The 15,803-nt window shown below is 36.7% G+C and overlaps 2 protein-coding genes across 2 annotated transcripts in view; both read left to right on the forward strand.

Annotated features, from left to right (window-relative positions):
* LOC121382821 (CDK5 regulatory subunit-associated protein 2-like) overlaps positions 1-255 on the forward strand; it is a 56,439-nt gene extending 56,184 nt beyond the window's left edge. Inside the window, exon 11 of the mRNA XM_041512443.1 lies at positions 130-255. Coding sequence (XP_041368377.1) covers positions 130-255 — 126 coding nt within the window. The remainder of the gene's footprint in view (positions 1-129) is intronic.
* Positions 256-1,255: 1,000 nt separating this feature from the next.
* Positions 1,256-15,803, forward strand: part of LOC121384750 (interaptin-like) — a 59,805-nt gene continuing 45,257 nt past the window's right edge. Inside the window, exons 1-5 of the mRNA XM_041515290.1 lie at positions 1,256-1,294; positions 2,376-2,474; positions 8,290-8,382; positions 13,265-13,357; positions 13,862-13,966. Of these exons, the coding sequence (XP_041371224.1) occupies positions 1,256-1,294; positions 2,376-2,474; positions 8,290-8,382; positions 13,265-13,357; positions 13,862-13,966 (429 nt within the window). The remainder of the gene's footprint in view (positions 1,295-2,375; positions 2,475-8,289; positions 8,383-13,264; positions 13,358-13,861; positions 13,967-15,803) is intronic.

A 15,803-nucleotide genomic window follows, 5' to 3' on the forward strand; every position in this document is an offset into this window, starting at 1 on the left:
TCTGTCGTACTCGTCAAAACCTCTAAACCTCCGTCTCCCTGTCTCTCTTTGTTAGGATGTCGTTGATTGTTTTATCTGTCGTACTCGTCAAAGCCTCTAAACCTCCGTCTCCCTGTCTCTCTTTGTTAGGATGTCGTTGATGACCAGAAGGAAACGATCAGTAAATTGTCGAAGGAGCCTCTAAACCTGCAGTCTCCCGATGTCTTGAGGTCTGTTAAACACAACATAGGTAGTGTCGCTTTACGTGACCATTGAAGGATAAGAACGATCTGTAAAGGTTGTTAAAGGAGACACTGTAGAAACGTGACCTGCAGATTGAACTCGATAAGAAGGCCGACACTGTTGAGGTTTGTTAAACACAACACACTGTAGTTCACGCTCAACGTGACCTGCGGATTGAACTCGATAAGAAGGCGGACACTGTTGAGGTTTGTTAAACACAACACACTGTAGTTCACGCTCAACGTGACCTGTGGATTGCACTCGATAAGAAGGCCGACACTGTTGAGGTTTGTTAAACACAACACACTGTAGTTCGCGCTCAACGTGACCTGCGGATTGAACTCGATAAGAAGGCGGACACTGTTGAGGTTTGTTAAACACAACACACTGTAGTTCACGCTCAACGTGACCTGTGGATTGCACTCGATAAGAAGGCCGACACTGTTGAGGTTTGTTAAACACAACACACTGTAGTTCGCGCTCAACGTGACCTGCGGATTGAACTCGATAAGAAGGCCGACACTGTTGAGGTTTGTTAAACACAACACACTGTAGTTCACGCTCAACGTGACCTGTGGATTGAACTCGATAAGAAGGCCGACCGACACTGTAGAGGTTTGTTAAACACAACACACTAGTTCACCCATACAATTCATATTTCATTTACAAGCTATAATTAATATTTTTGACATAGCTTTAATTTAACAATATAATTAATATTTCAGTCATAAGCTGTGTATTTCAACTGTACAGTTAATATTTCATTTACAAGCTGTAATGCAGCAGTATAATTTGTGTTGTATTGAGCAGTATAATTCCAGTCATAAGCTGTGTAATTCAGCATTATGATTCCTATTTTAGTCACAAGCTGTAACTCAATGGTATAAATTCTGTTTCAGTATAATTTAACTGTATAATTAAAATGTATAGTCAAAAGCTGTATCATTCAGTCATATCTGCTTAATTCATATTTCAGTGTCCTAATTAAAGACAATCAGTTAGATATAGCATATTTTTCTTTTGTTTTCAGAAAATGGAACTGCTAATGAATATAATGAAAGACAGGATACAGGTTAGTAAATATGTCTAATAGAATTATTGGCTAATTGTAGAGACTAAATACAGTCTATTTTGGTTTTGACTTGTCCTTTTAAGATATCTGAGAAAAGTATATGCAGTTACAAAAAAAATTAAGTAAAATATCTCTATTCTAAGTTTTGGTATTTTGTAAACCATATTTTATGTCACTAGTCCCCTACTTGTCCAACTGTACGGGACTATAGGTTTCATCTCCGTCCTTCTGTCTCTCTGTCCATATGTCCCACATTTTTCACAATGCCTTGAGATTTTGACCTGAAATTTGTTACAGATCAATTATTACTTTCATCAGGCATATCATTCTTCCGCTTTTTAGCGGAATTCCGCTTTAAAAAAACCCAACTTTTTATCGTAAAATAAATCCGTGAAAATGTTTTCATCAAAAAAAAATCACTTTTCCCTTTATTTTCAGGTTTTTTTTTATTATTGCACTTCCCTAAACCATTTTCTTAATGGCTGTTCGCTTACCTGTAGACAGTGTACTGCGATATAAGACTGATGACCAGTCAAAGAAATCGCTGCGTTTTTCAGCTTTTTTAAAGAATCACATGCCTGTTTCATGGCAATTTACCAATTTTTAACAGAATTATGGCCCTTGTTTCCAGACTTCTTTTTTTTTTTTTTTTTTTTTTTTTTTTTTTTTTACCACACACAGTGTCTTAAGATATTGAGCGAAATTTTTTTTTGGCTTTATCACGTTCTGTTACAGATCAAGTTTGACTTTCGTGACAATTTACCCATTTTACACAGAGTTCTGGTCCTTGACTTAGGAGATGTAAAAATGTGTTTTCCATACTTTTTTGTTTGCAATGCTTGAAGATACTGAGCTGGAATTGTTTATATAGCTTTATAGTATACTGTTACAGACCAAGTTTGACTTTGTTGGTGATTTACCCATTTTTCACAATTATGGCCCTTGAACTTAAGAGATAAGAAAACGTGTTGGGCCCAGTAGGAGACATGTATAGGCTTTAAACGCTGGTTTTATACTAATTAAAAACTAATAACCATTGTTATTTAGTAGGATTACATTGGATTGTTACATGAACTTACAGGAACTTGAGAATACATTAAAGGAAAGAGATGAAAAACTGAATACCACATCTGGGCAGAACAAGATGGCTGTGAAGGTTATACAAGGGCTGCAGAGCAAGGTGGGTAATAAACACTCTAGAGCTTCCTCCAGACCCACACGTTGTGTAACGGTGGTTTTGAGTAATACCAAAACCTAAAGTATGTTGTGAGGCGAGATTTAACTCCAGACCCACACGTTGTGTAACGGTGGTTTTGAATAATACCAAAACCTAAAGTATGTTGTGAGGCGAGATTTAACTCCAGACCCACACGTTGTGTAACGGTGGTTTTGAGTAATACCAAAACCTAAAGTATGTTGTGAGGCGAGATTTAACTCCAGCACACGTTGTGTAACGGTGGTTTTGAGTAATACCAAAACCTAAAGTATGTTGTGAGGCGAGATTTAACTCCAGACGCGAGATTTAACTCCAGACCCACACGTTGTGTAACAGTGGTTTTGAGTAATACCAAAACCTAAAGTATGTTGTGAGGCGAGGTTCAACTCCAGACCCACACGTTGTGTAACGGTGGTTTTGAGTAATACCAAAACCTAAAGTATGTTGTGAGGCGAGATTAACTCCAGACCCACACGTTGTGTAACGGTGGTTTTGAGTAATACCAAAACCTAAAGTATGTTGTGAGGCGAGTTTTAACTCCAGACCCACACGTTGTGTAACGGTGGTTTTGAGTAATACCAAAACCTAAAGTATGTTGTGAGGCGAGATTTAACTCCAGACCCTCACTTTGTGTAACGGTGGTTTTGAGTAATACCAAAACCTAAAGTATGTTGTGAGGCGAGGTTTAACTCTAGACCCACACGTTGTGAAACAGTGGTTTTGAGTAATACCAAAACCTAAAGTATGTTGTGAGGCGAGATTTAACTCCAGACCCACACGTTGTGTAACGGTGGTTTTGAGTAATACCAAAACCTAAAGTATGTTGTGAGGCGAGATTTAACTCCAGACCCACACGTTGTGTAACGGTGGTTTTGAGTAATACCAAAACCTAAAGTATGTTGTGAGGCGAGATTTAACTCCAGACCCACACGTTGTGTAACGGTGGTTTTGAGTAATACCAAAACCTAAAGTATGTTGTGAGGCGAGATTTAACTCCAGACCCTCACGTTGTGTAACAGTGGTTTTGAGTAATACCAAAACCTAAAGTATGTTGTGAGGCGAGATTTAACTCCAGACCCACACGTTGTGTAACGGTTGTTTTGAGTAATACCAAAACCTAAAGTATGTTGTGAGGCGAGATTTAACTCGGTCAGTTGAGTGCTCGCCTGAAGTGCTTGCATCGTAGGATCGTACCACATCGGTGGATCCATTCACCTGATTGGTTTTTTTCTTATTCCAACCAGTGCACTACAACTGGTCAGAGGTTGTGGTATGTGCTGTCCTGTCTGTGGGATGATGCATATAAAAGATCCTTTGCTGCTAATGGAAAAAATGTAGAGGGTTTCCTCTCTATGACTTTGTCAAAATTACCATGTTTGACATCCAATAACCGATGATTAATAAATCAATGTGCTCTAGTAATGTCGTTAAAGAAAACAAACTAAACTTTTTCTGATGAATATGTGTCAGAATTACCAAATGTTTGACATCTAATAACCATTGATTAATTATCAATGTGCTCTAGTGGTGTTGTTAAACAAAAGAAACTTAACTTTTTGGTGAGTAATACCATATGCTAGGGAATATTGTTGGCATTAGATGTGAAGTGAGTATAACATGCTGTAAAGAGACTGTCTGGTTTGTACTGGTCACATGTAGCCATCAGTCTGAGGTTTCAACACTGGTCATGTACCTATTCCAATGAGCTCTGTCCAGTGCTGGGATTGATTTAATAAAGTAGTCTGGGAGTGGCAGTCCTCTGGCAATCCAAGTAGTCTGGGAGTGGCAGTCCTCTGGCATCCAAGTAGGATGAAATTGCCAGTAAACGATCTCAGGAGAGACTGTACAACTATAGACGAGGCACTAGGTAGAGATTCATGGAAACATCCACTATTTTGCCAAATCCCATTCAACTGAATTGTGCCCTGATCACGTATTACACTTTTGTTGTTAGATTTATAAACATAACAATAGAGTTATCATGAACTGGTTCTGTCTTGTATACGCAGAGGCAGAGAAATAGAATACTAACTTGTGTCTGTAAGATGTCCTTTATCACTCTCATAAGACAATGAATACTATACTTGTGTCTGTGAGATGTCCTTTATCACTCTCATAAGACAATGAATACTATACTTGTGTCTGTGAGATGTCCTTTATCACTCTCATAAGACAATGAATACTATACTTGTGTCTGTGATGATCACTCTCATAAGACAATGAATACTATACTTTATGTCCTTTATCACTCTCATAAGACAATGAATACTATACTTGTGTCTGTGAGATGTCCTTTATCACTCTCATAAGATAATGAATACTATACTTGTGTCTGTGAGATGTCCTTTATCACTCTCATAAGATAATGAATACTATACTTGTGTCTGTGAGATGTCCTTTATCACTCTCATAAGATAATGAATACTATACTTGTGTCTGTGAGATGTCCTTTATCACTCTCATAAGACAATGAATACTATACTTGTGTCTGTGAGATGTCCTTTATCACTCTCATAAGATAATGAATACTATACTTGTGTCTGTGAGATGACAATGAATACCTTTATCACTCTCATAAGACAATGAATACTATACTTGTGTCTGTGTGTCCTTTATCACTCTCATAAGATGTCCTTTATCACTCTCATAAGATAATGAATACTATACTTGTGTCTGTGAGATGTCCTTTATCACTCTCATAAGACAATGAATACTATACTTGTGTCTGTGAGATGTCCTTTATCACTCTCATAAGACAATGAATACTATACTTGTGTCTGTGAGATGTCCTTTATCACTCTCATAAGACAATGAATACTATACTTGTGTCTGTGAGATGTCCTTTATCACTCTCATAAGATAATGAATACTATACTTGTGTCTGTGAGATGTCCTTTATCACTCTCATAAGACAATGAATACTATACTTGTGTCTGTGAGATGTCCTTTATCACTCTCATAAGACAATGAATACTATACTTGTGTCTGTGAGATGTCCTTTATCACTCTCATAAGACAATGAATACTATACTTGTGTCTGTGAGATGTCCTTTATCACTCTCATAAGATAATGAATACTATACTTGTGTCTGTGAGATGTCCTTTATCACTCATAAGACAATGAATACTATACTTGTGTCTGTAAGATGTCCTTTATCACTCTCATAAGATAATGAATACTATACTTGTGTCTGTGAGATGTCCTTTATCACTCTCATAAGACAATGAATACTATACTTGTGTCTGTGAGATGTCCTTTATCACTCTCATAAGACAATGAATACTATACTTGTGTCTGTGAGATGTCCTTTATCACTCTCATAAGACAATGAATACTATACTTGTGTCTGTGAGATGTCCTTTATCACTCTCATAAGACAATGAATACTATACTTGTGTCTGTGAGATGTCCTTTATCACTCTCATAAGACAATGAATACTATACTTGTGTCTGTGAGATGTCCTTTATCACTCTCATAAGATAATGAATACTATACTTGTGTCTGTGAGATGTCCTTTATCACTCTCATAAGACAATGAATACTATACTTGTGTCTGTGAGATGTCCTTTATCACTCTCATAAGATAATGAATACTATACTTGTGTCTGTGAGATGTCCTTTATCACTCTCATAAGACAATGAATACTATACTTGTGTCTGTGAGATGTCCTTTATCACTCTCATAAGACAATGAATACTATACTTGTGTCTGTGAGATGTCCTTTATCACTCTCATAAGACAATGAATACTATACTTGTGTCTGTGAGATGTCCTTTATCACTCTCATAAGATAATGAATACTATACTTGTGTCTGTGAGATGTCCTTTATCACTCTCATAAGACAATGAATACTATACTTGTGTCTGTGGATGTCCTTTATCACTCTCATAAGACAATGAATACTATACTTGTGTCTGTGAGATGTCCTTTATCACTCTCATAAGACAATGAATACTATACTTGTGTCTGTGAGATGTCCTTTATCACTCTCATAAGACAATGAATACTATACTTGTGTCTGTGAGATGTCCTTTATCACTCTCATAAGACAATGAATACTATACTTGTGTCTGTGAGATGTCCTTTATCACTCTCATAAGACAATGAATACTATACTTGTGTCTGTGAGATGTCCTTTATCACTCTCATAAGACAATGAATACTATACTTGTGTCTGTGAGATGTCCTTTATCACTCTCATAAGACAATGAATACTATACTTGTGTCTGTGAGATGTCCTTTATCACTCTCATAAGACAATGAATACTATACTTGTGTCTGTGAGATGTCCTTTATCACTCTCATAAGACAATGAATACTATACTTGTGTCTGTGAGATGTCCTTTATCACTCTCATAAGACAATGAATACTATACTTGTGTCTGTGAGATGTCCTTTATCACTCTCATAAGACAATGAATACTATACTTGTGTCTGTGAGATGTCCTTTATCACTCTCATAAGATGAATGAATACTATACTTGTGTCTGTGAGATGTCCTTTATCACTCTCATAAGACAATGAATACTATACTTGTGTCTGTGAGATGTCCTTTATCACTCTCATAAGACAATGAATACTATACTTGTGTCTGTGAGATGTCCTTTATCACTCTCATAAGACAATGAATACTATACTTGTGTCTGTGAGATGTCCTTTATCACTCTCATAAGACAATGAATACTATACTTGTGTCTGTGGATGTCCTTTATCACTCTCATAAGACAATGAATACTATACTTGTGTCTGTGAGATGTCCTTTATCACTCTCATAAGACAATGAATACTATACTTGTGTCTGTGAGATGTCCTTTATCACTCTCATAAGACAATGAATACTATACTTGTGTCTGTGAGATGCCCTTTATCACTCTCATAAGACAATGAATACTAACTTGTGTCTGTAAGATGTCCTTTATCACTCTCATAAGACAATGAATACTATACTTGTGTCTGTGAGATGTCCTTTATCACTCTCATAAGACAATGAATACTATACTTGTGTCTGTGGATGTCCTTTATCACTCTCATAAGACAATGAATACTATACTTGTGTCTGTGAGATGTCCTTTATCACTCTCATAAGACAATGAATACTATACTTGTGTCTGTGAGATGTCCTTTATCACTCTCATAAGACAATGAATACTATACTTGTGTCTGTGAGATGCCCTTTAAAGACATATTGGCATACTGACCTATTTAAGTCTAACAAAGTATTACCTGAACAAAAATAATTTGATTTGTCCCTAAATGTACTTTATTCAACCATCTTCATAACCACCATACTCCATTTATTAATGATATTTTATAAAATAAAAAAAATTAATTATGGCAATGGTCCATAATTCAAAAACTAAAATTGCCGACAGGGTTGACATGGATTTCACTCCATCATGGTTCAGTTACGGTGAGGCGATAGCTAGATTTGGTTTCCAACAATAAAGGTAATTTTTATTTATTATCCATTTTTAGAGAAATAAGGTCTTAAATCCGTGACAGTATGCCTTTAATACTCTCATAAGATAAGGAATACTATACTTGTGTCTGTGAGATGCCCTTTATCACTCGCTACATTTTCCCATTAGTAGCAAACCACAGGCTTTGATATATCAATCTTGGTGCACTGCCTGGAACGAGAAATGACATGCATAGGTGCAGCTATGAGTAATACCGGATCAGTTTGTCGGATAGAAGACTTTTGTGGAATTTCTTTAAAAAAAAATATATATATAGAATGTAAAATTCTTGCTACTTTTAACTTTTTCTTTCTAGAATGATGAAGTGAATGAAAAGCTGAAGGAAGTGCAGGGTGAAGCAGACAGGTTGAGGGAGGACGTTCACAAGCTGAATGTTGAGAAACACGAGGTAGAGTTACTTTATGAACGCAACTCGGAGACACGTCTCCACTTCAGTTGCCGTGCCTTGTTTAACGCATGCTTGTTGTCTTTTATTACAACCGGTTGTTGCATCTCTTGAAAAACATACAAAGTAGCTATCATAAATTCAACTTCAATGTTTGAGCAGATAACACGTAATTGTTGATAAACGGGTCGAAATAGGCTGAAATTCTATCGGACCGAATCATTTCATTCATTTTACTTACTTTTATTCTTATATCCAGTTAAGTACACTGTTCTAGGGGCACACCTCAGCTTTTTGGCTGTCTGTCCAAGCCAGTGGGTTAGTGGTTAGTTGTTGGACCGAATCAGAATATACTGAACCAAACATGATCATAAACTCAGTATAAATGCAAAATGATTGCCTGTCCAATAGGAGGGCAGGGAAATTTATCTCCCAGGCTGTGATGATGTTGCCCAGCAAAAAGCAGTTGGGCTGGCAGTATTTCGACCCCTGTCTGAATATACTAAAAGGTAAATGGCATTTGTTAAACCGAAGGATTGTGACAACTGATTATGTTATTTAGAGACAAGGTTTATCAGCTCATGTTATATCCATGATTAAAATAGTTATTCCTAAATAATATCAGTCGAGTGACAAAGTGAGTTTGATTTATCGTCATAACCCTTTAATTTATTATTTTTGGCTGACATTTTGTGTTCGTTGTTTGTTAAATTATAACTGAGAAATGTTTTTTGATTACTGAAGAAAACCAAATATGTATGTATATATACAGTGAAACCTTCCAAAACTGGACACTATGTAAACCAATATTCTTTCAAAACAGGACGTTTTTTTACAGTCCCTTTTTAAATATTAATACAGAATAGAACCTCTCTAAACCGGAAACCCCTTAAAACCAGACTTTTTTAATTGGTCCCATGGGTGTCCGGTTTAGAGATATTGTGTAAAGCAACATTCAGTACCCATTTTGTCTTCACCATATGTTGTTATTTAAATAATTTACCATTAGAACTTTCTTTCATATTTCAGCTACGTTCTGCTAAATATCCCCAAGTTTAAGTATTGCAAATTAAATTGACATTATTTGACTAATTTAAATTCTAATTCAACATGTGTAGGAATGAATCTGAATGGATGTTTACTGAAATTTTAGATGTTACAATATGCAGATTTCCAAGTTGAAATACATCATGTGTTACAGTGTCATACATGTTCATTTGTTTATTAACGTGTCATTCATCAGTAAAATGCTGCTATTTTAATGGAGGTTAGAATAGTTATTATAGCTTTTAGTGATCTTTACAGCAGTTCAGCAAGACATTCCAAGGAATATATTTAGACAGAATATTTGTGTATTATACATATATACTTGCTGAAGTGTCATATTAAATTTTTGAAACATGTAAATGTCACTTCTCAAAAGCAGTTTAAAGTCTATAATTCAACATCTGTATCTGTATTTTGACAATGTGAAGGTCATTCATCATTACTGTGTAAGGGTATTATTGCCAGTTATTCAGATGGTTTGTTTCAGAAAAACAGTTGAAATTAGAATAAAGGATATACCCTACTGTGTTTTCCAATTTGCGGATGTAGGTTGGTGGTTTTACTGTTGATTATTTCCTGTTTTATTGGCTCCGCTATCATGCTGCCAGTAAACTAAATTTATGACGGTAAAACCACTGAGCTATATCCACAAATTGGAAAACATTACGGTTATCCCCTAATTTGAGCACAGTGTTGTACCTTAACTTGACACAGTTTGATCCAAAGTTTGGACAGTATGAATATTTACCTGAAGCTGCTCTGTGTGCATTGATGACATTAAAGTTCACTAATTACTGTTTGTGTTTGTCCTTGATAACTGATAGCCAGTGCTATTTTACCTAAGCACTGCAAAGTGTGTTACAAAATACCTACACTAAGCATTCCAAATTTGCCCCTAAATAACAATGGCTTATCCTTCTTGCCAATATGAACAGTGATTGCAGGATAAATCTTCATAGAATCCTTTATCTTATTTTTTAAACAAAGTTTAATAACTTGAAAAAACGTAATTTCAAATTCAATTTATTATTTATTTAGGACCCAATTAAGAATTGACTGCAAATATCAAATTGCCAAACATTTACACAACAAAGAGAAACGTTTAGTTTTTGCTGGCAGCTGTAGATTCTGACATGAACTTTCCTACATTGTCTTTGGTCACAGAGTGTAATTTTCGTTAGTAGTTGTTTTCTCCAATGTCTATGTCTACTCTTATATTTTACTGTGTAAAAAGGTCGTATTGTGTGTTTTCTTAAGAACATCTAAATATAGTTGCCTGAAAAATGTGGCTAGTTACAAAAAGTAGAGGTAGCTGAAAAGGGGTGGCTCAAGTTTTTTCGGTTCATCAAGATATGAATGCAAAAGATGTAAGCACCGTTCAATCAATCAGGTTGCTGTAAAGCATATAGACAAAAAGGAAATTTAATTATTAACGTTTGCCAAAATCATGCAGTGAAAAATGTAAAGACAGACAACAGTCGAATGAAGTTAGTTTAGGGGTTGTGAGTGTTCAAACTTTGGATGTCACATGATACACGTGAAGATACTCACTACTTTGTTATTAACAGCATCTGTCTAAAAATCTTGTTTGTTTTCTATCAGTGTTACACTGTTGGCAATAGTGACACATGTAAATCACAAAATGTATTGTTCTATTACTGCATGTACTGTTGTTACAGGAAATGTTTTATTTAATGACGCACTCAACACATTTAATTACGGTTATATGGCATCAGACAATTAAGGACTACACAGTTATTGAGAGAGGAAACCCACTGTCGGCACTTCATGGGCTACTCTTTCCGATTAGCAGCAAGGGATCTTTTATATGCACCATCTCACACAGGATAGCACATACCGTGGCCCAGACCGACCGTGCATCGAGCGAGCGCTGTACCACTGAGCTACGTCTCGCCCCTGTACTGTTGTTACAAGACGTATCGAGCGAGCGCTGTACCACTGAGCTACGTCTCGCCCCTGTACTGTTGTTACAAGACGTATCGAGCGAGCGCTGTACCACTGAGCTACGTCTCGCCCCTGTACTGTTGTTACAAGACATATGGAGCGAGCGCTGTACCACTGAGCTACGTCTCGCCCCTGTACTGTTGTTACAAGACGTATCGAGCGAGCGCTGTACCACTGAGCTATGTCTCGCCCCTGTACTGTTGTTACAAGACGTATCGAGCGAACGTATGGAGCGAGCGCTGTACCACTGAGCTACGTCTCGCCCCTGTACTGTTGTTACAAGACGTATGGAGCGAGCGCTGTACCACTGAGCTACGTCTCGCCCCTGTACTGTTGTTACAAGACGTATCGAGCGAGCGCTGTACCACTGAGCTACGTCTCGCCCCTGTACTGTTGTTACAAGACGTATCGAGCGAGCGCTGTACCACTGAGCTACGTCTCGCCCCTGTACTGTTGTTACAAGACATATCGAGCGAGCGCTGTACCACTGAGCTATGTCTCGCCCCTGTACTGTTGTTACAAGACGTATGGAGCGAGCACTGTACCACTGAGCTACGTCTCACCCCTGTACTGTTGTTACAAAGAAAGAAATGTTTTATTTAACGACGCACTCAACACATTTTATTTACGGTTATATGGCGTCAGACATATGGTTAAGGACCACACAGATTTTGAGAGGAAACCCACTGTCGCCACTACATGGGCTACTCTTTCCAATTAGCAGCAAGGGATCTTTTATTTGCGCTTCCCACAGGCAGGATAGCACAAACCATGGCCTTTGTTGAACCAGTTATGGATCACTGGTTGGTGCAAGTGGTTTACACCTACCCATTGAGCCTTGCGGAGCACTCACTCAGGGTTTGGAGTCGGTATCTGGATTAAAAATCCCATGCCTCGACTGGGATCAGAACCCAGTACCTACCAGCCTGTAAACCGATGGCCTAACCACGATGCCACCGAGCCGGTGTACTGTTGTTACAAGACGTATTATACTATTAATCTCCTACCTGGCCATCCGTCTGTCCCACATAGTTTTCAGGATGTTTTTTCTCCACAATGCCTCAAGATATTGAGGTGAAATTTTTTGTATAGCTTTATCAAGTACTGTTACAGATCAAGTTTGACTTCCATGATGATTTACCCATTTTTGACAGAGTTATGGCCCTTGAACTTAGGGGATATAAAAATTAGTTTTTTGCACAATTTTTTTGGAATGAGTCGAGATATTCAGCAAAAATTTTGTTTATGACTTTAACATGTACTGTTACAGATCAAGTTATAATACGAGATACGAAACTTTGTTGGGACCGGCAGGGGACATGTATTTCTTTAGCAGTATTCTTAGAATGTTTGTTTCAAGTTAATTAATGTGTTAGAATTCCACTCGGGTGCACAGTTCTTTAAATAATATGTACTGGGTTTCAACACAACTAATGACAAGCAAATGTAATGAAAAATACCTGAATAGATTTATCTCATGTTTAATTAAGATTGTATTTATAAAAGAGAACAGTACCAATTTAGCAGTTAGTCATTTTGGGTTGAATCTTTATATTTACAGTTAACATTATACTTGTTTTCAAAATATCTTGTTTATGTTATACTTACAAATTGTATGTAATAAAAGTGCAGAGAATATCCCAAATACAATTAATTTCACTTATAAAAACTTTTCTTAAAACATATATATATATATATATATATATATATATATATTTCATGATAACAAAACTCAGAATTTATTTTTATTTGATGTGATATGTTTGTTGCAAGTGTTGTTGATTTTGACTTGTTTGCATGTGTTTGTATTAACGGCGTGCCGGTTTGTTTGCTGTGAATTAACTGTTTGTGTGTGTACCTTGCTTGTGACCAGGTGGAGGGGCGTGGCCGGGACGAGCTTGCGGTCAGAGACGATAAGATCAGCCAACTTACTCAGACTGTGCACGACCACGAACAGAGGCTGGAGGTATTCACATGGGCAGGAGCGTCTTGGGAAACATTGTCATGGCAACACTGTTCAACAGGCAGTGTTGTCATAGCAACACTGTTCAGCAAGCAGCATGTTGGTTTGGGGGGGTGCGGGGCTTAAGTTGTTGTCAGTTTAACTAGTTTAGTCTGAATGATATTTTACATGTCTGGTATCAACACCCAATAGAAAATGTAAAGTTTGATTCCAAGAGTAACTAAGAATGAAGAACGTATCTGTGATATCTTTCTTTATTTCTTTCCATCATAATTTGTTTAATGTTACTTATTTATGAAATGGCTTGCTAACAATACTTTTTATACTGGTAAATAATTTAATGTAGAACATGGATTTAATTAAAGTTTGTTCCCAAATACTCCTTAGTCTTATTATTAACAAAACATTTATTTTATTTTTATTAATATCTGAAAGTGTTTATTTTTGTGGTTTTGTTTACTTGTAGTTTTGGATCTGTACACATAAAGTATTTTATTTCTTATTCAGAATCTGATGCGAAGCCTGGGTAAAAAAGATGGTGAACTTGGAAACTTCAGACAGCTGCTTGCTCAGGCACAGGATGCCCTCAGACAGAGTGAGGTGGCTGTTGAGGTACATCTATCACATTTATACAATGTATAAAGTAACACACACTCACAGGATGAGGTGGTACATCTATCACATTTATACAATGTATAAAGTAACACACACTCACAGGGTGAGGTGGTACATCTATCACATTTATACAATGTATAAAGTAACACACACTCACAGGATGAGGTGGTACATCTATCACATTTATACAGTATATAAAGTAACACACTCACAGAGCGAGGTGGTACATCTATAACATTTATACAGTATATAAAGTAACACACACTCACAGAGCGAGGTGGTACATCTATAACATTTATACAGTATATAAAGTAACACACACTCACAGAGCGAGGTGGTACATCTATAACATTTATACAGTATATAAAGTAACACACACTCACAGAGGGAGGTAGTACATCTATCACATTTATACAGTATATAAAGTAACACACACAGATTGAGGTGGTACATCTATCACATTTATACAGTATATAAAGTAACACACACTCACAGAGGGAGGTGGTACATCTGTCACATTTATACAGTATATAAAGTAACACACACTCACAGAGCGAGGTGGTACATCTATCACATTTATACAGTATATAAAGTAACACACACACTCACAGGGCGAGGTGGTACATCTATCACATTTATACAGTGTGTAAAGTAACACACACTCACAGGGTGAGGTGGTACATCTATCACATTTATACAGTATATAAAGTAACACACACTCACAGAGGGAGGTGGTACATCTATCACATTTATACAGTATATAAAGTAACACACTCACAGAGGGAGGTGGTACATCTATCACATTTATACAGTATATAAAGTAACACACACTCACAGAGGGAGGTTGTACATCTATCACATTTATACAGTATATAAAGTAACACACTCACAAAGCGAGGTGGTACATCTATCACATTTATACAGTATATAAAGTAACACACACTCACAGAGGGAGGTAGTACATCTATCACATTTATACAGTATATAAAGTAACACACACTCACAGAGGGAGGTAGTACATCTATCACATTTATACAGTATATAAAGTAACACACACTCACAGAGGGAGGTGGTACATCTATCACATTTATACAGTGTATAAAGTAACACACACTCACAGAGCGAGGTGGTACATCTATCACATTTATACAGTATATAAAGTAACACACTCACAAAGCGAGGTGGTACATCTATCACATTTATACAGTATATAAAGTAACACACACTCACAGAGGGAGGTAGTACATCTATCACATTTATACAGTATATAAAGTAACACACTCACAGAGGGAGGTAGTACATCTATCACATTTATACAGTATATAAAGTAACACACACTCACAGAGGGAGGTAGTACATCTATCACATTTATACAGTATATAAAGTAACACACACTCAAGGGAGGTTGTACATCTATCACATTTATACAGTGTATAAAGTAACACACACTCACAGAGTGAGGTGGTACATCTATCACATTTATACAGTATATAAAGTATCAGACACACTCACAGAGTGAGGTGGTACATCTATCACATTTATACAGTATATAAAGTAACACACTCACAGAGGGAGGTAGTACATCTATCACATTTATACAGTATATAAAGTAACACACACTCAAGGGAGGTTGTACATCTATCACATTTATACAGTGTATAAAGTAACACACACTCACAGAGTGAGGTGGTACATCTATCACATTTATACAGTATATAAAGTATCAGACACACTCACAGAGTGAGGTGGTACATCTATCACATTTATACAGTATATAAAGTAACACACACTCAAGGGAGGTTGTACATCTATCACATTTATACAGTATATAAAG

The sequence above is a fragment of the Gigantopelta aegis genome, chromosome 10 (genome assembly GCF_016097555.1).
Source record: "Gigantopelta aegis isolate Gae_Host chromosome 10, Gae_host_genome, whole genome shotgun sequence".
Classification (NCBI taxonomy): Eukaryota; Metazoa; Mollusca; class Gastropoda; order Neomphalida; family Peltospiridae; genus Gigantopelta; species Gigantopelta aegis.